Below are 25,205 nucleotides of genomic sequence, written 5' to 3'. Positions count from 1 at the left end.
GTTCATTTCAATGTGAGTGGAGCCGTGGTGGATCTGGAAGTGGAAGAGAAAACTGCCCTATTTTCAATTTGAGTAAAGTTCACCGTAACTAGCTGAACATATCATTCCGAAAGAAGAAAAAAAAAAACAACCAAAACCCTGAAACATGTAACAATTCGGACTCCCTGATCTCGTGAGTTTCCTTGCCGAGCAATTTCATTCCGTCTCCTAGCTCATTTCCTCCACCAACTGGTATTATTAAGATGATCTGTTCTGTTCCGTCTGGTAAATCGGATTCAAGTTGGTTGGACCGTCTTCGGTCTTCCAAAGGTTTTCCCGTTGCCAATGTTCTCGATCTTGAAGGTTACCTAAACCCTAACTCCGATCAGGCTCCTACCTCCGACGGCAGTGCTTCTGATGTACTAGTTCAGGAGAAAATCTCTCCTAAGCTAATCTCCGATTCTGCACCAATGGATACAAAATCTGTTGCAAAACGGACGAGAAACGCCATGGATTCCGGCTTCACTAAGCATGGGAAGAAGGAAAACATGTTTAACGTAATGAACAATGTCCTTGGAGAGCTCTTTAACATGGGAGACCAGGGCTTGAAAAGTAGAGGATCATCTGAGGAGAAAAAGAGCTCTCGGAAACAGCCTAACCCGCGAATTTGTTTGTTTACTGCATCTGCTATCGTGGACGATGGCCGGTTGGCTAGTGTGCAGAAGGCTGAAGGTGTACTAGCAATGTCACCTTCAAGCGCCGATAACAGTGTAACAGAAGTTGAGCAAAACGAGTATCGCCTCGTGCCGAAGAAGAGAGGAAAGAGCACTTCTCTTACTCTTGTGGAGGGGAAGTCTCATGCGGATCCTTCGTCCTACTCTTGTGTCGAAGTAACCATCATAGATACGAGTTCTTCAATTTGGAAATCTGGGAAACTGATTTTCAGGAAGGGGAATGTTTGGAAGGTCCGTGACAAGAGGTGGATGTCTGGGAACTGGACCGCTTTTAGAAAGAAGAGGAAAGCCGGCGATTCTGATAAGAAGGTGAAGGTCGGAGGCAAAAAGAACAAGTTCGGAGGGAAGAAAAAAAGAAAGCTTTCTCCATCCCCGTTTAATACATCGGAGGAAGCAGGTCGGGAATCACTTAAAAATCCATCTTATGAGGTTTTTTACTCTAACCAGGCTTCTTTAGAGTAGAGTTTTGAGCTTATGATTCTGTTTGGGATACTTTTCTGTCATTAGATTGCAAAATGGGTACCTTTCTACATCTCAAAAGCTTCGATTGAATTATGTAATTCTGTTTACGCTTGGTTTATTCATCTTTCCTTTTTACTAGTATCTCAGAATGTTAATTCGGGTCTTTGGCTTTGTTTTGGGTCTAACGCTGAAGAACATTGATGGCGTTTATGTCATGTGCTTCCTGCTTCCCCCTAGGATTCTTATGTAAAGCCTAATTTGCTGTCCTTCATCTTCTTCCTTGTTTCCTTCAATTTAAGACCTGTCAATAATGGAGGTTTCCCTTGTATCATAGTTATCGAGACATTAAAGTAGGGGCCAACGGCCTTTTTTTCCCTTTTCCCTTTCCTTTCATTTATTTATTTATGAAATAGTTTAATTAATACATAAATGTTTGCTTTTAAGAGGAGAACAAACCAAGGGTCATGGTTAAATTATCCCCTTATTTTTTTGGGGGTGGGGGTGGAATTGGTAGCTTTATATTAGGTGGTTGGGACTATTACATATACCACACGGAGTCAAACCTGTGACCTCTTCACTAGAGGTGCCGGGCATTACTGACTGGCAACCCTTTAATGGTTAAATTACCCCTTTTTCTTATGGTTTTTAGAGTTTTGAACTTTTATGAGTTATTAATGTTGATTGATGTGGTAATTGTTTAGTAACTACATTATTTTCCTTTCTTTTTTTAATTTTTTTTTTGAAAATAAAATATTAGGTGGATTTTTGGGGTTGAATGAAATACAATGAGAATTTTTTGGTTGTGAATAATATTTATAGGAGAGAAATAAGGGAGGTGGGCGAAGAGATATAATATTTGAGGCAAGGAGGTCTTAGTTGAAGAGGTGTACCTCTTGAGAAAACCTGTTAAGGATAGGTGGGAGATTTCATTGGTGGCGTGATTCAATGAATATTACACAAGGGTGATTGGAATGGGTTTGTTTGATCAGGAAAAAGGTATGTTGTTTTGGAAGAAGGGTAATTTGGTCCCATAAAAGATTTGCCATAACTAATTTGAGGTTTTACTTTATATAGTAATAATATGATATGATATGATTTATCTATTTATTATTATTATTATTATTATTATTATTATTAATAACATGTGAATAGAAGATTATTGCAAAAGGAGACACAAGGCTTCATGTATAAAAAATTAGAAGACAAGGAGCAAATTAGGCTGAACAAATCACTCAAGGTGAGGCCTCCCTAGCTAGGGTATGGAGATGTATGCCTATGCAGTTAGCCTGCCTAGAAACATAATGAAATTCACAACTAATTAACTTTTTTTTTGGGATGAATAAATAATTATATTAAAGAAACGAAAGCAAGAGAATAAAGTCTTTAAGAAGAAGACCGAAAAGCAGAGCTAAGACCCCAGGAGACAACAATAAGCCTGTTCCTAGGGGTATCATCAATAGGGGATGGGGAATAGCTAATAATCTAGAAGAAACATAAAAATAGATGGCGTTCCAAATCCTATCAATAGAGTGAGATTTGGAGGTCCATCTCCGAAGATTGCGCTTCCACCAAATGTGGTGGATCAAGGCATAAAACACTAACTTACGATCCGATCACCAGATGGAAGAACCTGAAAAGTTTCTCAAAATCCAAAACCAATCTTATCCAAACCCATAGGAACGCCTTGAGCGGGGCCAAATGGAGGAAATGGTTTTTCCCTAGATAGATCTGGAGAAAGGGCATGAAAAGAAAATGTGCTCAATGTTCTCCAAACCAGACCAACAGAGGGTACAGTTGGGGTTAACGGGGATGTGGCGGCCAATAAGGAAGGATTGGGTGGGAAGGGCAAAGTTAAGGGCTCTCTAGAGGGTTAGGGAGTGAATGTGACATTTGAACCAAACCAATGGGGGCCAGGGGGTTTGGGGCTGTGGGATCTGAGAAGGTTCTAGGCCGATGAAGTGGAAAAGGATTTGGTGTGGGAAGGGAGCCAAATGGTGGTGTTGCAAGGGGAGCTAGAGAGAGTGGGGAGAGATTTCCAAAACCTGTGTGAGAATGGGCAGGGGGTAGGGATCTAGGATCCATAAGAGATGAAGGCTGCCAAGGGGGTGGATTTGGGGATACGAGTGTTATAAACAGTATGAGGGCCAAAGTGGTTAAAGAGAATGTCCATCGGATGCCACGGGTCAAGCCAGAAGGAAGTGGAGGAACCAAAAGAGATGGAGGTAGAAATAGCCGAGATGGCCCTAGGGTGGAGCAGGAGGATTTTCCTCCAAACCCATGAAGGGTTGGAGGGCATAGAAACAGTTTAGAGGGAGTCCGATTGGAGAAGAAAGGAGTAGACCCACCTAACCCAAATAGAGTCATGTTTTGAGGCAATTTTCCAGATGAGTTTGAGAAGGCAAGCAAAGTTAACATCGGTGATCCGGCGGATGCCAAGGCCACCTTTGGATGTAGGGCGACAGATAGATGACCAACTGACCGGGTGAATAAAGTGCGAGGGTTCCTGCCCTTTCCAAAGGAAGACACAAAATAAAGATTCCATTGCATGGATGGTGGATTTGGGAATGGAGAAGATTCCACACCAATAGAGATAGGAGGATTGGAGCACAAAGCGGATGAGAACGACTTGACTGGCAAAGGATAGGATTACTCTTCCAAAGCTGCAATTTCTTGCAGATGTTGTCAAGCATTGGAAGGGAGTGGTTTAACTTTCTAGACATTAAAGCAATGTAATGCATAATCATGTCCATCTCAAAGGGGATGGATACAGGCTGATCCTTGATCAGATGAATGAGTATGCAGCAAATAATTCAACTTGAATGCCTGTTATGTTTCTCTTTCAAGCGGACAAGTCATAGCCAATAGAATGACTAGCGCTTCCCCAGAACCAACCACTATGAACCTGCAAGTACCTTGACATTCAGCTAACACCTTTTGATCACTTTGAGGCCCTCTAGAGATAACTCCTGAATTTATTCGGTTGATCTTAAAGGAGGTTCTATATCAACCCTCCCGTTTTTAAAAAACACAACCTGATGTAGCCCCAATTTAATGAATGGCAATTCTTCCAAGATCTTCAATAAAATCAGCCCAAACTAGAATTTTGAACTAGGCTGTAGTGGGGGTATTTTGGGTAGTTTCAATGTCTGAATTTAAATGAAACTTCAAGGGATTCATACGTAGGTCCCTATGATGATATGGTGTGAAAATTGGCTAAATATGAAGGCTGGTTTGAGAGTCTAATTTTGGTAAGAGTTTGAATCCTAGTAGGACTCCTATGATTAATGGGTCTGGAGGACTTGCCTGGAGCTGTGACTTGGAGGAATGTAGAACTAGCAGTGATGTAACCTAAATTCTAGGGTTTTGAGATGTGAAATTAAATCCCTAAAATTATGATTGCTCCAGCCTCCAGGATCCTCTCCTTGTTAACCAGCAGTTTGAGAACTTACATGGGAGGGTTAGGGAAACTATGTATTCAACCAAACCTCGATGGGAGAGTTATTGGTGGAAGCAACAATATTAATACGGGATGGGTTTGGGATAAGTTAAGGTTTTAACATTCACTATGATGGGATGGATTTTGTTTAGGGCGTTGGGAAAGTTATGGGGAAAGCTCAGTCAACAAAACCTAAATGGGTTGGGATAAATTGGAAAAAAGGTAAAATTAGGGTTTTAACAAAACCCAAGATGGGATGGTTTACTTGGTAATAGGGAATCCAAACTCACCTTAGGTGAGATGGGATGAGAAAAGCGAGCCTATGGCTTGGTCTAGGAAGGATTTAGGGATGAACGGGAAAAGATATGGCTGTTATACAGTTTTTGATAGATCTTGATAAGGTTTCTTGAATTCTTTAGTTTTGAGCTCTTGCATTTCTTTCCTTTCCCCTTTTTTTTTTCCTTCCTTCCTTCTGAACTGAATTTTCTTTTCTAGTACTGCCGCAAGATCAAAAAAGGGGGGAAAGAAGGTGGAAGGGAGAGAAGGGGCTGGGGAGGGGTTGCCGCAGGTGTGGGAGGTGGGATTTGCTGCTGCAAGATTCAATTGCCAGGGTCCTATGTTTTACACTCTAGGTGGTGCATCCACATGGCCTTCCCTGTAATAGTTTGTCAACAGTTAACTCATAGTAAAAATACCTTATTTTAGGCCGTTAATATATATAATATTAAAATGTATCTGTTAGGAAAAGCTAAAGTGTACCATGATAGAGAATTCCTTAGCGGTACTTAGTACTTGGTTGGTAGTTAACCTTGTTCTTAGGATTTCCATTTTTCCTTACTTCTTTAGATAGTCTACGGCATTGTTTTGTTTTTAGGATTCCTCTTGGTACTCAGAATGTGGATTCGTAGCATTTCTCTGCATTGCAAGCCTTTGACATATTTCAGATGCAATCGATTTGGTGTTTTTTTCTTTTTTTTTGTTTGTTTGTTTTTTTTTTTTTGGGGGGGGGGGGGGTTGCTGCGGGACATAGAGCCTGTGTACTGTTAGTAGCAGTCTCATCCTTTTCTTTCCCTTTCTCTCTGTTGTTACTGGTATTGTGTTAATGACATGTGACTTGATGTGGGAGCTTGAATACCAGTGGTCAAAGTCTTCCTTATTGCTGCTTTGATAGTTCCTTTAAGAATTACTACTGATTACTGGTTGCAGCTTCTATGCTGTCTATCTACTTCATTGTACATTAGTTTGTGATGATGCAGAATTGAGTTAGGGCTTAATAATGCTGGTTATGAAGATTTTCCCCCTGGAAGATGTAATTAATCATGTTAAAGTTTATGTAATTAGGGTACTTAAGGAACTAGCTGGTTCTCTAGTTGCCTTATATTGTAATATATCTTTTTAACTTTTACCTCTCTACAGATGTGTATGTAGTTCCTTTTGTCTTACTAATGAGGTACTATGTTTGGGCAATTCTCTAATGCACAACAGTCCATCTTCTCTTCTTCAGCCTTCCACTTGCTGACCTTGTTCTTATGTTTTTGGATTGGATCAATTACCCTCGTCATACACACAGTATGAAATTTTGTGAGATTTTTCAAAAACCATGCCCTATATTTGAGTCTGCAGAGTTTTGCTGAAACTTCACTGAAAATTCGGTAGTCTTGGTGAAATTTTGCTTAAATCTCAAAAATTTCGGTAAAATTTTGAAAATTCCTAGGGGTTGTACCTTATGGGGCTTATGGCTATGGATGTGGATATGGTGGAGCATATGGTGTTGAGGTTCATCTGTTGTTTGCAGTAGCATGTTGGCATATGGCTATGGAGATGGATCAAGTGCATCATTTATGGACTCCATCTTTGGATATCCATTAGGACCAGCACAGCCAATTATGCCAGTCTGTGACCGGGTTACAGACCCATGGCGGTACGACATATTCCCTAGGGCAGTGATGTTAGCCAAGGTCTGGGATAACTTTCTAGGATCCTCTTTAATTAGAACCAGCTAAACAATGGGCTAACAATAAGGTTTAGGGTTACTAATGGGATGGTTTGGTATGTTTTGAGAGGCTAGGAAACCTATGGGTGGTTTTGGGTTCACTTTGAGACGGCTAAAAATTACTGGATAACCAATGGGATTGCTTGAGTGGGAGAAAAGGACTATTGTTTATGTGTCTTGGGTTGTTGGAATATCCCAAAGCCCTATGGGATGGCTTAGGGTTGATAAGAAAAGGGAGGGAATATAATAAGGGTTAATATGGGTATGATTTTGGGATGATTTGGAGAAAGTAATGGATAATTCGAGAAGAGAAAGATCCCTAGGTGAGATGGATTAGGGTCTTATCAATCAAGGAAAAGGGTGGGAAAGGTTTGGAAAGTCTATGGTTAAGGTAAAAGGAAGAGGAAGCTTGCAGTTGGGAAAATTGGGTGAGTCTTGGATGAAATCTTGAATCATCTTCGTCTTGATCTTTCTTTGTTTTCTTCTTTTTTCCCCCCTTCTCTTTTCTTTTCTTCTTTTTTTTTTTTTTTTTGGTGAGTTTGCTGCAATAACCATAAAAATACAAGAAAGCAGTAAAGTGGGGAAAGAGGAGTATTGCAAAGAGGAGGAGGAGGGGGGGATGGCTGCTGTCGCAAGGGGAAGAGCAGACTGGGGAGGGGTGTGGAGGTGAGGGGAGGGCCTGGGGAGGTGTTGCGATGGAGAGGATGGGGCTGGTGAGGGGCTGCGATGGAGGGGAGGGGCTGGGGTAGGGCTATACTTACTTGAAAGGAGAGTGTGCTGCTGTGAGTTGAAGAACAGAGCTGGAATTTCAGAAACTTTGCCTCAATTTCAGCCTAGGTCGTGTGGAAGCTACCCACAACTCTAAGCCTTCAATCTTATTAATCTTAATCCGTCTTTTACAATGAGATGTGAGAGCGACCACAAAATAAGGTGAAATTACTAATTATGTAGAAGGAAAATTTTCTAATTAGACCAACTAGGACTCTCACATGGACTAAGACTCTAGAATAAATTGACCAAGACTCGACAAGTTAAAGGAAAGAAACTAGATTTAGAATCCTCAAGGCATAAGGACTCTGACTAGACCATGCATATCCCCAGGTTGGGGCATGGAAAATGACCAAAATACCCTAGGGTCATTCAGCCAGCCTTGGTTGCCGCAAACCCAGGGGCTGTTTTGGGCCCAACTTTGAGCCTCCATGGGCCCCCTTTTACTGCTCTTTTTTTTTTTTTTTGGGGGGGGGGGGGGGGGGCTGGGCTCGGTTATATCAGGTAGTGACAAACTATATGAATAACTTTATCCGTACCATGTCATAGCCTGCTTATATCCAGTATTTAAGAGTACTCCTCTGTGACCGAGGGGATGGATCTAGCCGGACACATACTTGTATATTGAACTCTACTTGTATTTGTTGTTGCATCTTAATGAAAATCTTAGTGTTCTCTTGCATTGTATCCATATTTATATTTGTGAAAATGCATGTATTAGACTTTCACCCGCATATAGCTGGGCACATGCCAATCAAGAACGCCACTTTAGTTAAGATTTAGGCAAAAATAACACTTCTATTGTGTTTATTGGCCTCAAATTAGGTTGGACGGTAAACCAACTCAATGAAAACACTAAAAACCCACCAAAATCTACCATCAAAATTTGGAAAAAATACTAAATTTCAGTGCTTTGGCCATCTCACAGGAGAGGAACCGAAATTTTGAGCTATGATACTTTAGGTAGTCTGATCTTCTGTAATCAAAGTGTCCTTTTGTTCCCTGTGGTACTTTGTTTTCTGGAATTTTCTGTATTTAGGAAAATGAAATTACATTTTACCTACTTAGCTGTTCATCCCAATCTTTTGGGATCTTATCCCCCTCTTACTGTAGAGAACTTTGATCTAATTTTCAGGTGGATCTACTTCCTTCTGTGATGTAGATTAAAAAAATGGGGGGGGGGGGGGAGTGATCAAAACCCTGTTCACAGACACTTCATGTGAACAGTATCATAGTGATGTAACCCCAAGATTTAGGGTCAGATTTTTAGGATCTTCTAATTAGGAACCAGCACTAAATTAGGATTTAGGATGGTTGTAGGGCTACTGATTCTGCAGATCTGAAGTACTGTTGCTGTTAAACTAGAATTTTTGAAGCTGTTTAGAAGGAGGGGGGGGGGTTTGGGGTCTGAGGGTCCTAGGGTTTTACGAAAGTCCAGAAAATTCTGCGACTTCTGAAGAAGAAGTGCAGAAAATTCCAGGTTAAGGGAAAGTAGGTTGGATGGGCAAACAACTTAGGGAATGTGTTCCAGGGTTAGGTGCCATCCTAGGATGTGAAGAATGGTGTCAAAAGGGGCTGAGGTGGTAGGGATAATCTAGGAGGAATGTTGCTGCTATCGCAGAAAAAGGGAGAAAAGGGGGAGGGCTTGCAGATGCTAGGGAAGGGGGTTGAGGCTGCTAGACCAGTAGGCGAACAGGAATGGGTGATTTGCCATGGGGTTAGGGCTGTCTTTTAGGTCTAGGATTGAAGGGATGGGTCTTTGAAGGCTGTAGACAGAAAGAGAGAGGTGGTTAGGGTTGCGGATTGAGTCTCTTACTTGAGAATGAAGTTCCTTGCAGAAATTCTGTGTTGAATGCTTGAATCAGTGAATGAAGCTTTGAAGGTTAAATAGATCACAAACCCTGCCACAAGGTGTCTCTTAGGATCCCACAACTTCTCAAGTCAATTTCTCAAACTCCGGTTTCATTCAATAATCAAGATTGCTAATTACATGAAAGACTCGGGCTATCTATAACCACCCAACTCTAATTAGACTCAAACTCTTTCCTAATTTGAAACAACTCAAAATAGGACTCTTTTAAAGGAAATAACTTGACTCTTAAGCAAGTTGACACTTACCATATTTGGACTCTAAAACCGACTCAAATTCCTTAAGATGAGGTTTCCTTGAAATTCGGAATCTTACCCTAATTGACTAACAACTCTAATTAATAAGGAATTGGACTCAGGGTGGGTCTCCTTTATAGTTTAGGATACTACCGCCTTACCTGGACTCACTTGCTATTTTAAACAAACAGGGACTCAACAAACCAACTTGGACCAAATCAAGCTCAGTGAACTAGTTACTACTCAATACTGAAACTCTTTAATAACTCACAATTGACTCATCAACCTAAAAAAGATAAAGTTAGATCCCTGACCCTGGGATTGTGGGGAGTAAAATAAGACCCATATTGGGCCCCAAAAGGGGGCTTGGAAAATGACCAAAATACCCCTGGGGTATTTGGCCAGCTTTAGGTGCACCTTTTGGGTCTGATTTTTGGCCCAATTCTGGGGGCCCCAACCTAGGTTACATCAGCTAGCCAATACTTGCCTTGTCTTTGGGTGCTTTCTAGTGGAGAAAGATTCTATCCTAATGCTATCATACCTTAGTTTCTATTTTCAGTTTTAGAAAGTAAGCTTAGTTTCTATTTTCAGTTTTAGAAATAATATTAATTTAATAGCAAAAAAACCTTGGGTAGCTTTTAATTTTAGCTTGTTACTATTTTTAGCTGCTAGATTTGTAGGAAGTTTTTATTTTGGTTGCTTAGCTTTTATTTAGAAGTTTCTATGTTTTATTGTTTTAGACTTTCTATGTTGTGAAGCTTAGGCCTAATGGACATGACTGATGATATCAAAGTTGAATGCATAGAGTTCATGATCCCAGCTGAATTATTTTTGAAAAAAGTTTCCCATCTTGAAGATTTTGTTCTCAACATCTGTGAGCTGCTGGAGTACCGGAAACTAGGAGGCACCATGCCAAACCTATCCCTAAATTTTATAAAACTTGAGACAAGATTCTCTGAAGTGACGGAGACTTGATGTAGATTGGAACATGAAGAAAACTATCCCAAAATAGTGATCATAAACTCTTTTTATGTGAACAGTGTCATTGCCGATATTTGCCTTGTTAAATGATGATTTTGTAGAAAATTGTGTGGGCCCATCTTTTGGAGAGATTCTATTTTAATGCTGCCATGGTATAGCTTCTGCTTTCAGTTTTATAAGTTATGTTTTATTTAGTGTGATTGAATCTTAGGCAGGTTCTAATTTCAATTTGTTACTAACTTTTTGTTAGTAAAAGATGGCCAAAACACCTGCTTTTGGCAAAATTGCACGCTTGAACCCCTCCCAAGATTCAGACTACTGTAACATCACCCCATAAACCCTATCTCATGTTTCCACTAATACCCCTCCTCTAATGCATCACATTGCATCAGACATTGTAGCAGAATGTCTCTTTTTTTGGTAATAGGAATTCCTTTTTTGATGTTTGGATACTAGATTTATGAGAGGTTTCTATTTCTAGTTACTTGGCTTTATTTAAGTTACAATTTTTCTTAAGTTTCTATTTTTTTTTAATTAACCTTATATTTTGTGAAGCTAGCGAAGCTATAAATAGACTCCATTAGTTTTACTAAAACGAAGATTTGATTAATGTAATTTCTATTGCTTGCTTTCAAGTGTTTGATTTAAGAAAGACAATAGTTGAGAGCTGTGGGTGAGAGGCCTAATGTTGAGATACTCTTCTATCCATCTCCCTCTTTCTTTTGTATCCCCCTTCTTATCCCTTTCCATGTTTTTCTTTCATATGTAAACAGGAAAAAAGCAAGAAAAGTTCAGTTATTCAATTTGTGCTTCCTTATTGTGTTGATCCTGTCAACCTTCTACTAGCTTCCCTAACTTTTGTTTGACTTTTGAATTTTTCTTACTTCACTAGTCATTTTATTCCCTTCCCTACCTCTTCTTAGCTTTGTCACACCTAAATCTGGTTGCTCTTCGTTGGTGCATCCATCAGTCTTTGTTGGATATGACCATACCACCTCAAGCTGTTTTCATGAAGTTCTTCGTAGGATCGTTGCAACTCCCAATTTGGTAAAAGAATCATTCTTTGTTCTGTCTCTCCTGGTCCTGTTGCATATCCTCATCTTTGCTATACTCAATTCATCTATATTGCTCTTCTTAATTGCCCAACACTTTGCCACATATGTTATGGCTGGTCTTATTATTGTCTTGTACCGTAGAAGTTTCCTTCAAAACTTAGAGGCATTCATTTATCATGTAATGCTCTTGAGGCGCCCCCCCTTTCCCCCCCCCCCCCTTTGGTGGGGGGGGAACATTTTTTTTTTTCCCCCCCCCTTTTAAAGGGTCGCCCCCCCCCGTAATAATAACACCTCCGTGGTGGGGCCCCCCCCCCCCTTTTTTTTTTTTTTTTTTTTTCCCCCCCCCCCCCCGTGCCCGCCGGGGGCCCCCCCCCCCCCCATAAACCCCCCAAAAACGCCTCTTGTTGTTGCTTGTTTGTTCCCCGAATGAGGTTACTTAACAAGGTGGAATAACTCAAGAAGAAAAACGAGACTTTGAATAAAAGTTGAATAAGAAACAATATAATCTACCAGCAGAGGTGATTCCTACGGCTACCCAAGAGCAATGGCTCTCACATAAACTTCTCTCTATATCCTTTCTACTCATCCTCCCCCTATTTATAGCAATTACATTCCTATCGAATTAATTAACAAAATCAGCCTACTTGAGTAGGACTCTTCAAAAGAAACCTAACTCGTAATGTAACTCTAACCTAGATGTATTATGACTCTTGACTCTCTAAATCTAATTCTAATAACCTTAACGCGAAGGACTCTTCATGCTTCAAATTTGCCAGTCGCTGAATGCACTAGGACTCGCTGAAAACGACAGGACTCTCTTCACTCTTCAAACTGTCAATCGTTTCCTTGGGAGTGCTTTCCTTGTCGAATATAGACTCTTGATATCGGGGCTTATCAATACTCCCCTCCAAAAGTTTCACCTTGTCCTCAAGGTGAAAATCCGGAAAGTGGGACCGTATTTCAGCATAAGATTCCCAAGTATTTTCACAAGGCGGCAGTCCTTTCCATTGAATCAAAACCTCCAGCAACCCTTGAGTAGAGAAACGAATGTTGAGCAAGGCTTCGGTGTGAGCTGCAACTCGCCATTTCCCCGCAAACAAGTTGGAAGCGGCGCGGCTTAATGTGCTGCCCCGTGCACGCTTCAACGTGAACGGAAACACCGGGTGGATCCGTGAATCATCGGTAAACGTAGAGATAGGCGAGGCCAGAGAGAGGCCAAGAGGAGGGAGTTCATGGGGGGGAGGAAGGATAAGGGAGCAAGAAAAACTCATCCCCCACGATAAGCACACGCGAAGGAATTGCACATCCTATCTGGGCCACCGAGATGGAGATCCCCAAAGAGGCGAGGAAACACAACCCATCCACAGAGACCACCAACAGAAGAGAGGGGGCGAACAAAGAAAGGGAGTCATGTGGGAATGAAAGGAGAAAATATCGGCCCAGGTAAAAAAAGTGGGAGGAAAAACATGAGGTAAATTCAAGGGGAACAGTGACCATCGTTGAGGATGGAGGCAGAACGAGGTGGAGAATAAAAGCTCCACCAAAAAACAAGGAAGACACGAGAGGAGACGATGGCGAGGGAACAGAAGGGAAACTCGGAAGAGATAGCCACACCGGGAATAAGGGGGAAAGAGGAGAAAGGGATTTGGAAGGGCAACACAACAAGAGGTATCTCCACTCTAGTCCTGGGTAACCCACCAATAAAACCATGCTAATGTCTTCCAAAGGACGGAATGGTAGTGGTGAAGGAGTCCAGGGGTATGGCGATAGGACAAGCACAAAAGCACAAATGAGGACAGAGTATCACGAAAAGGAAGCGAAGTCCAAAAAGAAGCAGAATGGGGAGAATGATACCGAAAGAATTGGGAATTAATGGGACCCACGGGAGATAAGATCTATAGAGTAAGGGCTGAAGGGTAGTGGGGTAGTGGGATCCTAAAAGGCGAACGATTCAGTAACGGGAGGGGAGGATCTAGTCCCTCACTGCAAGTGTGCAGAAAAAGGACAGGACCGGAGAGAGACGCTGGAGGAGAAAATATCAAAACAAACCCAAAAGTTAAGACCCACTGTGATCGAGCACAATGCGTTGTTAGCAAATATTAGACTTGATCCGTCGTACTTTGAAATGTCTATCAAGTAATGACGCCATTTTGAATGGCAAGTACTATTGCCATTAGTTCTTTCTCAGACAGACTTGGTTTGTGCGGAGGGACAACACTTGGCTCCAGAGGCAATGGGATGGCTGCATCAAAAGCACAGCCCAAAACGAAGCAGGCCTACCAAAAACTGGAAAGCGTCACCAATCGGAACGGTTGTCATGGCGTCTGAGGGCATTAAAGCGGTTGCCGTTACCCCAGAAATGCATCTCTCAATAAGTTTGTGAGTGGAGCGGCAATACCAAATGGACGAATCGCGGTAATATCCGGTTAATCCTAAAAACCTGAAGGCTTTAAGATTGGGAGGTGGGGCCACTCCACCATGCACTTAATCTTCCGTGGGTCGGGACCGCTTAGATATGATATGTCCTAAATAAGGAGCAACCCCAAACATGCATTTTGGTGACTACAAGGTGGGGGAGAAGTATAAAGGTGGTGCAAATGGGCCACATGTTCCTCCATGGTTTGCTATACACCAAAATATCGCAAAGAACACCAAAAAAATTTCGAAGTGTTCTGAAATACCTCAGCATTAGTGATTGAAATGTGGTGGAGCATTGAGAGCCCAAAGGCATCATGGGAACTCGTAATGCCCATTAGGAGAAAAGGTTTTTTTCATCACCTTCGTCATTCTAATTTGGTGGTATCCGCCAAACAAGCTTGGTAAACAGGGCTGCAGCTCATCCAACGGGAAGCGGGAATGGGAAACTTGTCGGGAGCGGAGTTTATCAAGGCACGATAGTCCACGAAAGCATCGCATCTCGAACCAAGATGACCGGAGTAAGGACTCACACTAGGTCGACAACGGAAATGAAACTTGACCGTGAGAATGTGGGTAACGATAGGGTCGAATATTAGGTGGGTTACTCTCGGCAACGTATCGGTGGTCTGCTTCCTCGGCGGCGTAGTTGGTTAGCAAAAATGAGCAAAGTCGGCTAATAAATGTGACAGGACTCTCGTACATAGCCTCGACGGGATGCCGAGGTTGTAGGATCCATCACCACGCTTGAACCGAGTAGACACTCTTAATGTTGTTTCTAATCGCAGCAAGGTTGGATCCCCATTTAGTTTCAGGGTGTCGCCACTCAAAGCTCATGGTTCTCAAGCGCCAATCATGCGTACTTCCCCTAGTGTGCAGCCATTCTACGCCAAGATTATATCAATGCTACCCAAATTGAAAGGGTAAAAATTTTGCACAAAGACCTGGCCTAGCTGAATCGGAAGCGACAAATCCCGTACCTTTGCTAACGTCCCACGCCCAAAGCAACTGAAATTTGTTTTCGGATTTCCAATCCCAACGGCTCCACCAACTGAGCGACGAAATGTGCGGCTACAACGATGAATGATGACTATAGCCATTTATTTGTCCCGTTAGTTTGGGTGTGTGGTGAATGATCCCCACCAAAGAGGTATGCGAGAGTTGTCTCAAGCACCGGCTCCATATCGTCATCATTGATCACTCCTCCGGGCAACTCAGACTATCATCGGTGGAGTAAAGAACCTAGTTGCTGGAGGGCACGATGGCCTTTGGAGTATGGGCCGTCACAGAAACATACCCCTTTGTCCATTTTATCTTTGATTTCTCTGGGATAACCAAGGAGCGTCGAGCTCCCGCGAGCTGTAGTTGAGTCGAGATTGTGAAGAGGAAGACGCGGGTTCACTTATTTGGTTTGGGAAGAACCGTTAAAGCTTTGGTTCATTCCGGTTCCGAACGTATTGGTTCCTTTAATATTGGTGTTGGGTGGGCTGAAGTTAATAACACGTGAGGTTAGATTTTGGGCTGATTGAGTGGGCTGGGCCAAAAGAGGTTTCTTATTTTTCCCCACTCCATTTTTGTCCTCCACGGCTTGGGCAGGTCCATTATTTGGCCCAAATTGGTGAGCCCAAATAATCGAACTTCAGCCCTTACTTTTCATTTAAACCAGCGAAAAACACCCCTTCAACCATTCTCCATCTACCGCTCCGGCTGCTGCCGCTAATTTCTCAAACCCTTCTCTATATGCTGCAAACGTTCCACTTTGCTTGTGATTAATCAATGCTTCTTGGGGAGTCTTCAGCTGTCTTGAGTTAAATCGATAGATCATTGATTCTTTCAAGTTTCTCCATGATGACAATGGCTGCTGCAGTTCTGGAAGCGTATCCATCCTAGTGCTGCACCTTCAAAACAAAGGGTTGCGGTTCGAGTTTTCTTCATCGCTGAGTTTGTACGAGATCAAAGTACCTTTCAGCTCGTGCGATCCATCCCATCGGATCTTCCCCGTGAAAATTGGCATCTCAAGATGTCTAGGAAGGAAGTCTCTGGTTTCTCGGTTCGATCATACGCTTGTAACTGAACTCCATCGGTTCTAGTCACCTCCGCATTAAGGTATGCATCTCTGCTGATTTCTTGGATAACATGAACCTTAATTCACTCTAAACTCGTCATTGGCTTTTCTCCTTTTCAATGTTTTGTGCTAGAGTCCACTGACCTTGAATCTCTTTCACGATACTTTCAATTCCTCTACCCTCTGCTCCATTCGACTCTTGACCATTCCCCTAGAATCGATGGCTCTGATGCCAATTTGTTAAGTACCTGAATGAGGTTACTTAACAAGGTGGAATAACTCAAGAAGAAAAACGAGACTTTGAATAAAAGTTGAATAAGAAACAATATAATCTACCAGCAGAGGTGATTCCTACGGCTACCCAAGAGCAATGGCTCTCACATAAACTTCTCTCTATATCCTTTCTACTCATCCTCCCCCTATTTATAGCAATTACATTCCTATCGAATTAATTAACAAAATCAGCCTACTTGAGTAGGACTCTTCAAAAGAAACCTAACTGTAATGTAACTCTAACCTAGATGTATTATGACTCTTGACTCTCTAAATCTAATTTAATAACCTTAAGAAGGACTCTTCATGCTTCAAATTTGCCACGCGAATGCACTAGGACCGCTGAAAACGAAGGATCTCACCTCAAAGAATCGTCCTTGGGAGTGTTGTCGAATATAGACTCTTGATATGGGGGTAATGGAGAACCCCCCAAAATCTTTTAAAATCGTTTTTTTTTTTTTAGTAATGGTGTGTTGCGGCACTCTTTTTTTTGTTTGTTTGTTTGTTTTTGTGTTGTTTTTTAAAAAAAAAAACTATGTTTGTTTTGGGTGGGGGGGGGGGGGGATTAATAGAAGGGGGGGGGGGGGGGGGGGGAGGAAGGGGGGGGGGGGGGGGGGGGGGGGGGAGGGGAGAAAGGGGGGGAAGAAAGGGGGGATGACAGACGGAGGATGAGGTGGTGAAACTTGATGAGAAAGAGAATCCACAAAGAAATTATTTTAGGTACCTTGGCTCAATCACAAATAAAAAAAAGGAGATATAGACTATAGAGGATGATATTTCTCGAAGAATTAAAATAGGGTAAATGAAGTGGAGAGGGGCATTCGGGATCTTGTGTGATCTATGTATTCCTTTAGAGTTCAAAGGGAATTTCTTTAGTATCATGGTACGACCAACTATGATGTATGGTTAGCGTGTTGGATTGTTAAGAAGCATCATATGGATAAACTTGGTGTAGCAAAAATGAGGACTTTAAGATGGATGAGTAGCAAAAATGGTAAGGATAAGATAAGAATTGATCATATTAGAGGTAGTCTGGGAGTAACTTAGTAGCACTGATAAATGATAAGCAAGGACAAAATCGATTGAGGTGGCACGACCATGTTCATTGGAGGCCTTCTAAGGGGTTGTATGGTAATGTTCTTGTTTCTTGTGGCTTCACTTGCGCCAAATTTTTTTTTTTTGGGGGAACAAAGACAACCAAATTATGTATATGTAATCGGTCGTTTCTTTTTGTTCTTTTTTCATTTTTGAAATGAACTGGTGCTTTGGCATAGTTTTGAGCCTACTTTGAGAAACACCAAATCACTAAAAAAAAAAAATCTCTTGAAAAGGCAAAGCTGTCTTCCAACGGGCATATTCTTTTCTTTTTGACATCAAAACATAACATCCTATTTTGAAACCCTAAAAACTCAAGGTTTCTTCCCTGTCTCATTCAAAATACATAGAAACAGATAAAAACTGTTTCTTACCTAAAAACAAGGAAACAGAACAGAAATGTTACAATACAACCCCTAAATGCCCTGTACATAGAAACGATTTAATCTAGATTGAAGAAATTAGAAGAACTTAGGGCAAACCTAAGATAACGTCAAGAGAAGTAGCGAGCAAGGATATGCATAACTTGGGCTTTGTATCTATTATGGCCTCAAATAGAGTTTATTCAAAGGCAAGGATCCATGTAGTCAACCCATTTAGTTGGGACAGGGCTTGTTGTTGTTGTCAATGGCCAGTCCTATTATTGTCCTATAAAATTTTCACTTGACTAGTATGCATTAGTTGCATAAAATTTTCCCTTAAGTTTGACTGGATGTCAAACACAGTGTTTAATATTGACTTTTAGAGTTCAAATTAGTAAGTTGAGTTGAGTTTGGTTTGGTTTGAAGAGTTTTATTTTGATTTAAAGTTGTTTGGAATTTGGATGAGCCCTAAGTTTTATTAAAATGTGCTTTTTAAGTTAACTTGAAGTTTAATTAAGCATGTGTGTATTGTACATTCCGAATCTAGGGTTGAGGTCTTTAAGAAATTAGATTTCATATTGAATGTTTGGTCGAGAGTTTGGGATCATCATCCATTAGGGAATCCCAACCCAAGTCAAAGTCTTTCTTTTGAAGGCTGTAAATAGCCCATAGTTCATTGTAATTTTCAGTTTTGATGGTTAAAAAAGTTGATTGTGTTGAGGGTCAGGGTTTCCTTGTTGGGTAGGCCCTGGTTGAGTAATATTGATCAAGTTTTGGCATCTCCTTCTTCAATCCAGCACTGATCATCAAGCAACCATTCAAGCAATCACAAATTTCAAGAAAGTAAAGAAGCCCCCCCCCCCCATCCCATTCTCTGCCTCCTTCCTTGTCCGCAGCCCCTCCCCACCTTTCTTCTCTCTTGTGTGGCCCAATGGAACACCCCCACCCCCATCACAACCTCCCTCACTTTCCCCTTCTGTTGCAGCAAGTCCCCACCCCTCCCCTTAACATTCGAAGGCCCTTCCCTCTTTCGCCTTCTCCCTGCAATAGCAGCAGCCCCACCCCCTGTTAGATCCACCTCCCCATCCCCTTTAGACCCCCTTCCCCACCCCCTAGGGTCGCACCTAACCCTGCTACCCAGTCCTATCCTTAATTTCCCAATTAAACCTAATTCCCTTAACACAGAAAATTTCTGCACTTCATCTTCTTCCTTGGAAGAATTCTGCAGAATTTTAAACCTTCTGAAACCCTAAGTTTAGACCAATTAGACATCCTAAAACCTCTGAATCATTGAACCCTAGTTCTGAAATTGCAGAACCAGCAAGGTTAGACCCTACTCCACCCTGGCTGAACCATCCTAAAGCCCTAATTTCTGATTTCTGCAAATATCCAGAACTCTGTTCACACCGTGACTGAGCATGAAAGTGTGAAAAACCCTCTGAAACTCTAGATTTTTCACTCTTCTTCGCTGGAGTTTCCTGGGCAAACCTGGATCTAGGGAAATTACCTCAACACCCTTGGCCCTGGATCCTGGTTTACATCGAAGTGGTTTTGTTGTTTTTGCTGGATTATATCCACATTAGTATTTGCTGTCATGCTACCTCCATACTCTGTTGGGGAATCGAATCCAGACTGAAAGAAGGATGCTGTCACCGAATCCATCCCACGTTCCTTTGCACTTTTCTGGAATTCATTGCATAGAAGAAAGGGGCTCAGGCCAGAGAGGAAGGTAGAATGAAACAATGGTTTCTTTGATTCAATTGAACAGTGTGATGAGCCGCTAGTTCTTTAACCTTAAAATGTAGTAGAAAATAAAAATGGGGGAGAATAAAAATCTAGCTATTTCTTGGATTTCACCTAGGGTCTGTGTTTGTTTGATGGATAAAAATGAGTGAGAAACTTGTGGGGGTGGGTCCCACAGGTTGTAAGTTGGATTGACGTCGAAAGAAAAAGGAAAGGAAATTATGGAATATGTATTTCGTTGTGGGGGTTGGTATTTAGTGGAGAGAGAGGATATGGAGATGGGATGGGATTATATAGGAAATAAATGAAATGGGGGATGAGGAGAGATGGCTTAAAGTAAGGTTTCCATGAATGGTGCACAGAAGATGACTTGCAAATAACTCTTCCATGAACAGTACCAGTTGGATTGTTGAAAGTGAATGGGAAAAGAGCTTGCCACCTCACCAGACAAGAATTGATGTATATAATGAGGTTGTTTGGAAGTTTCAGTTCCATCTAACCAAATAGTCACAGTTGTGGATCCCACCCTTGATTACTTTTACACTTCCGTCAAACAAATACACCCCTATTGAACTCCAACCAGTTCAGGTTTGGCCTAAATCCTAGTGACTTTGGATCAGCTTTACCAATCTCGTCTGTTCACTCCAACTGTGGCCATAGCTTCCTGTAAAAATCTTCATTCGTTTCAGTGAAATTAATTTTTTGCTCACCCATTTTACTCTGCACTCTCATCTATCAGTCTGTGATGTGTTAAGATGCCCCTGCAGATGGTTAAACATGAATATGTTTTACCCGTCTGGTAGTCTCTTTTGTGCGCTCAACCCACTTTGGCCATGGCTTGCTGAAATGCCCATATGTTTGTCGCTGCAATAACTTTCTGGCATATGCTTTTTCCTCCGAATTGTCGCGCATATGGCAGTCTGTGATTTGCTGTTCCCTGTTGATAGTTCAACATGAATATAGGTCATCCATGTATGAGTTTTACTGTGTGTAAAAGCAAAAAATCATCTATACATGAGTCTTCACATGTTGAAAGCAATTAATCTGTGGCATCTTTAGACGTTATATGAGATTGAGACTTTCTTGTCTGGAAGTGATGGCTTAAAATGAGTACGGTTCTGTACAAGGGTTTCCCCATGTTCACAAGCAATTAGTTTGGCATCTTTTGACGTTGATTTGACATCAAGATTTATTATTCAGGGTATAGTGGCTTGTCATTAGTTGTTGCATCCATCTTTTATTGTGGGTTTTGATATTAATGTCTGCCTGTTGTACATCAGAATGCTAGAGCGAAACTTTTGAAGGAGAGAACAGATGCTGGAAGCCCAGTTCCTAAAAAGAGGCAAGTGTGACATTTCTGAAGCTTTTATTTCCTAAGATCTTCACGCTTCATGGTCACAAGCTTGACTCTCATTGGTGTCAATGCTGACGTCCTTAGGTCCAAGTTTTCAAGGTCACCAAGGAATCTGGCCAACGGTAACTCACCTATTTTCCGTGCACAAGGCATTGTGTGAACTTGAAGGAACAGGGTGTGCAGTCTTGAAGCAGCAAAATTCCCTAGGTTTTGTGTAAAATTTCCTGGAACATAAATCAACAGGTAATGATGTTCCATCAAAACATGAAACGCGCACTAAAAAAAATGGAGAAACCACCAAACCAGAGTTACTGCAGCCAGCCAACAGGCTACTCACAAAAATCCATGCAGAATGAGGAAGTGAATTTTCTCGAAGGAGAAGGAGAGCTTAATGGCCTGAGAGAAGTTGGGAGTTAACAGGTGATATCATGACGTTGTGTTATCTTTGTTTGGATGAGAAATCAAGTTGGCCGACATTTAGTTCTCCCTATGCTAGGAAAGTAATTGATCTTCAGGATTTGGGTTAAATACTGGAGTCTTATTTAACTCTGGACAATTTAGAGGAGAGTCGGGTCGTATCTTTTTTAGCGTGGTCCATTTTACAGGATTCGTAGACAATTTGCCCCGGTCAGAACCAAGTCTCGCCATTTTTCAATCATGAGCTGAGAAAAGGGGGTTACAGAGCAGAGACTTTACGTCAATCCTATTAAATACAAAATTTTAGTAGGAAAAGAAAAGGTGAAGATCATGGGAAAATCGACTTGGATGAAGGATTTGGACTCATCATCCAGTCTTCAAAATGCATCGTAGTAGGATGCTTATGACAGCCTCTCACGGTGTTACTGTTGTTTGGATCGGGGGCACGTACCATCCATCAGATGCATGCATGGCTAAGGAACAGTCACTCGGATGCTATTTTGCAGTGTGAACGTATTAGATGGACCAAATTTTCTGTTAGATTTACTAAATCGAGTACTTCAATTGCAGGTTCGAAACAAAACCCGAAACCATCAGTTAGACAGTGCTAACTGAGGTACCAAATGCGTAGCGGAAAGGAGCGGTGGTGCCGGTGCGGGTGCCGGTGCCAGAAGCCCAGAGTTAGAGTGGGATAAGCGGGAGGGAGAGGCTGAAGATAGGAGGATGAGCAGAGAGATGGGTTAATCTGGGCTTTAAATAAGAACCAATACGTAGCCACTTATCAAAATAATTTTAGACGACTCTGGGAAATACACGAAAAGTTGTTACAACGGAGGATAAAAGGTGATGGAACCCTGGTCAAGACTGGTAAGTGGAGTGAATTTCCAAACACAATCGTTATATGACATGCAGTACTTCAAATTTTCAACTACTCTTTGCAAAAAAATAGACTCTCTATGCCAAAAATTCTAGCTGGAGAATCCAACAAAGGAAATGCAGCTTACACTAATCTCATGGGATCGATGCTGTCAACAGAAAGAAAATGGGAGGACTTTAACAAGGCATTGTTACTTAAGCAAGGATGGAGAATGCTTAAAAATCCAGAAGCATTGTAGGTAAAAACCATGAAGGAAAAGTACTTCCCAAACACCACCATTTAATCCAAAGGTAATGAGAAGAAAGGGATCATGGACATGGAATGGTATTTGTGGAATACTACCCAGTCTTGAAAAAATGGTCTGGCGAAAGGTAGGAAATGGGAAAAACACTTTCTATTGGTTCGACCCATGGATAAAAGATCCAGCAGCTCGAATTGGGCAAGAAATTCAACAGTTGCACAAGCGGCAAGTTCTTTCAACCATCTATACAGGGAGTTACCTCTTCCTCAAACCCCTCAATTTTATGGCATTTCCAACATAAACTTGACTAATGAAACAGATGATTGGATGTCTCTTATTTCCAATAATGGAGATTTCGCTGTCAAACTAACAGGGAAAGCACTATCACAAACAAGAGAGACATCCACATCTAACACACTTAAAACATGATGGAATTTTTTTTGGAAACTACCCCTTCACCCCAAATTTAAGATGTTTTTCTGGCATCTTATAAATGTAACACTCGCTTAATGGATGCCGTTGATCCCAACCTGCGAGTTGGGTGGAAAGAGTGTGGAAATTGTGTGACATGTCTTTATTTCTTGCAATTGGACGAAACAAATTTGGCAGCGGGGCCCCTAGGACTCAGAATAGAAAGGCTCATACACGTCTATCAGGGATATCTACAGTTCTTTCATTCTAGATCCTGCGTTTAACAAACCAACTAAAAAATGGACGGTGTCAATTTTCATAATCACTGGTTACTTTATCTGGAAAGAGAGAAATAACACATTCTTTAACAAAATCACCCCCAACCCCAAAATAGTGTTACATAACACTCCAGTTTGGATCCAAGAGCTAAAATTAAACACAAACGAAAATACTGAAACCACACATAGTGAGACTTTTGAAATAAGTGATAAAACAAATATTTGCTTTTGTAAAACTATTACTAACTTGAATCAAATGTCAACTTTGATGTGTGCAAGGGTACATATGATTGAGGCGCTACTAGGTGGGATAAAGGATGGAGTAGACCAAGCACAACAAAGGAACATTCAACTGGACGAAGTATGGTGCGATAAGAAGGATATGTGAGACCTACTTTCACCACGGAATCACAACAAGTGGCCAATAGCTTATGTTCTGTTTTTGGTAAATATAATAGGTAATATGAAGGGTATTAACATTAAGGGTTTTAGTCAGCCCACACTCCAATAGTGGTTCAAGTATTTAGCATCCATTTCCTCCGTAGAATATCAGAAGACATTAGTTCTAATAGATTCTACTAAACTAAAGAAAAAGAGAAAAAAAAAATAGAGTGAATTTTTTACCATAAGATTTTACCTGTTGATAGACTCGGTACAAGAAATGTATGGTGTTAGAAATGGTGCCGAAGAAATACATTTTTCTATACTTTTATGGAAAAAAAATTAATTATAAAAATAAGTAGGCAGTTGCGCTTGTTGATTGTCCGAAACATACAAGAAACAAATAGGCATGCAAAGATCCCCATAAATGAAACCTCAAAATAAGTGGAAATGAACTAAAAAAGCACCAGTCCAAAAAAAGCGCCTTTGTAATATCCCTATCCCCTTTGACAATATATATATATATACTAGCAAATTTACACACGTGCAAATGCACGGACCATATATGAAGGATTAAGAGAGAGATCTTTGAAATTATTTTATGAGATATCTCGATATGCAATAAAATAAAGACAAACGCAAGATAAAAAGTGATAATTTTCTAGGGAGAATGGTATGCATCCCAATTAAAGGAAAGATAAAGCCTTGCCTTCTACAATCTCTAAATTGAATTCTAACTGAATATTGGGAAAATCATTTTCAAATTCAATATCCTAGTACACGAAATGGAAGTGTAAGAGTGTCTACCACCAAGTAAGAAGTGCACGAAACATACTCACCATGGGGAAGTCGGCATGTATCCAGGTCTTTTCTTTACCTTTAGCTTGGATCGATATTGTATGCTTATAGTTTCTCTTTATTTCTTAATTGTTGTTTCTAGTTTAGGAAAGTCGATTAAAGTAGATTGTAATTCTCCTTCTATTTAGTAATATCGTAATAGAGAGAGGACGCTACAAGTTGTGTTCTCTTACAACCTCTCCTATCCTTTTCTCTTCTTATTATTATTACCCATGTTACATCTAGCCAATTAGTGACTATTTATTCCCATGGTACCCAAGCATTGAAGTGAAACACGGATATTGATCCAACCTTTTATCGTTTGAGAGTCCTCCCAAAGGAAAAGCGTGTCGATTGCGCACCAATTGGATCCGTGCACCTATCAACCGGGACTTTGATTAATAGTGATTATCATGAGTTAGACCTTTTATCAATCTTTGAAGGATTAAACAATTTATAGTCTATTTTATGGAGATCATGCGAGTTGCGGGGAAATTTTCGAATTTTCTTTGGGCATACTACCTCCGATGAACGAGAAACGGACCAAGGAGACATCCAGAATGAAGGGACCACACCACGCACCAGATACAGAAAACACCAGATAACATTAGGAGAAACAACAAACAAACAAAAATAAACTAAAAAGAACAACAAACATGAAAACAATTGATTTAAAGGGAAAAAGTGAGAACACAAGCAAGAAGCCCAACCCAAGCAATAAAAAGACACAAAAACAAAAACAGGCACACACCCGGAGAAAGATAGAGAAAAGAGAGAAAAACCCAAGGAAGAGAGAGAGGAAAGACAAACCCAAAGAGAGGAGATTGAAAAGATCGAGAGAGAAAAGAGAGACAAAGAAGAGAAGAGAGACGAGAGAAGAGAGAGAGAGAGACAAAAAAGAGAAGGGACAACAAGAAGAGAAGAGAGACGAGAGAAGAGATA

The 25,205-nt window shown here is 41.1% G+C and overlaps 1 protein-coding gene across 2 annotated transcripts; it reads left to right on the top strand.

The window, feature by feature from the left end:
* Nucleotides 1-23,613, top strand: LOC149030294 (fantom protein). Of its 2 annotated transcripts, none has more exons than XR_016171261.1 (3): nt 1-1,110; nt 20,748-20,809; nt 20,906-20,942. XR_016171261.1 is itself a non-coding variant. In XM_089142570.1 (3 exons), the coding sequence occupies exons 1-3, from the start codon at nt 243-245 to the stop codon at nt 20,979-20,981; spliced, it is 1,038 nt and encodes a 345-aa protein (XP_088998696.1). In that variant the 5' UTR covers nt 1-242; the 3' UTR covers nt 20,982-23,613. The 2 variants fall into 2 exon arrangements, 1 of the variants encoding a protein (XP_088998696.1); XM_089142570.1 differs by having other exon boundaries at nt 1-1,142; nt 20,906-23,613.
* The last annotated feature ends 1,592 nt before the right edge of the window (nt 23,614-25,205 follow it).

This window comes from Hakea prostrata, chromosome 1 (assembly GCF_041222555.1).
Source record: "Hakea prostrata isolate BN-2017 chromosome 1, UWA_Hpros_2, whole genome shotgun sequence".
NCBI classification, from domain to species: Eukaryota; Viridiplantae; Streptophyta; class Magnoliopsida; order Proteales; family Proteaceae; genus Hakea; species Hakea prostrata.
The sequence above is the reverse complement of the archived record's forward strand: the minus strand, read 5'-3'. Positions and strand labels throughout refer to the sequence as shown.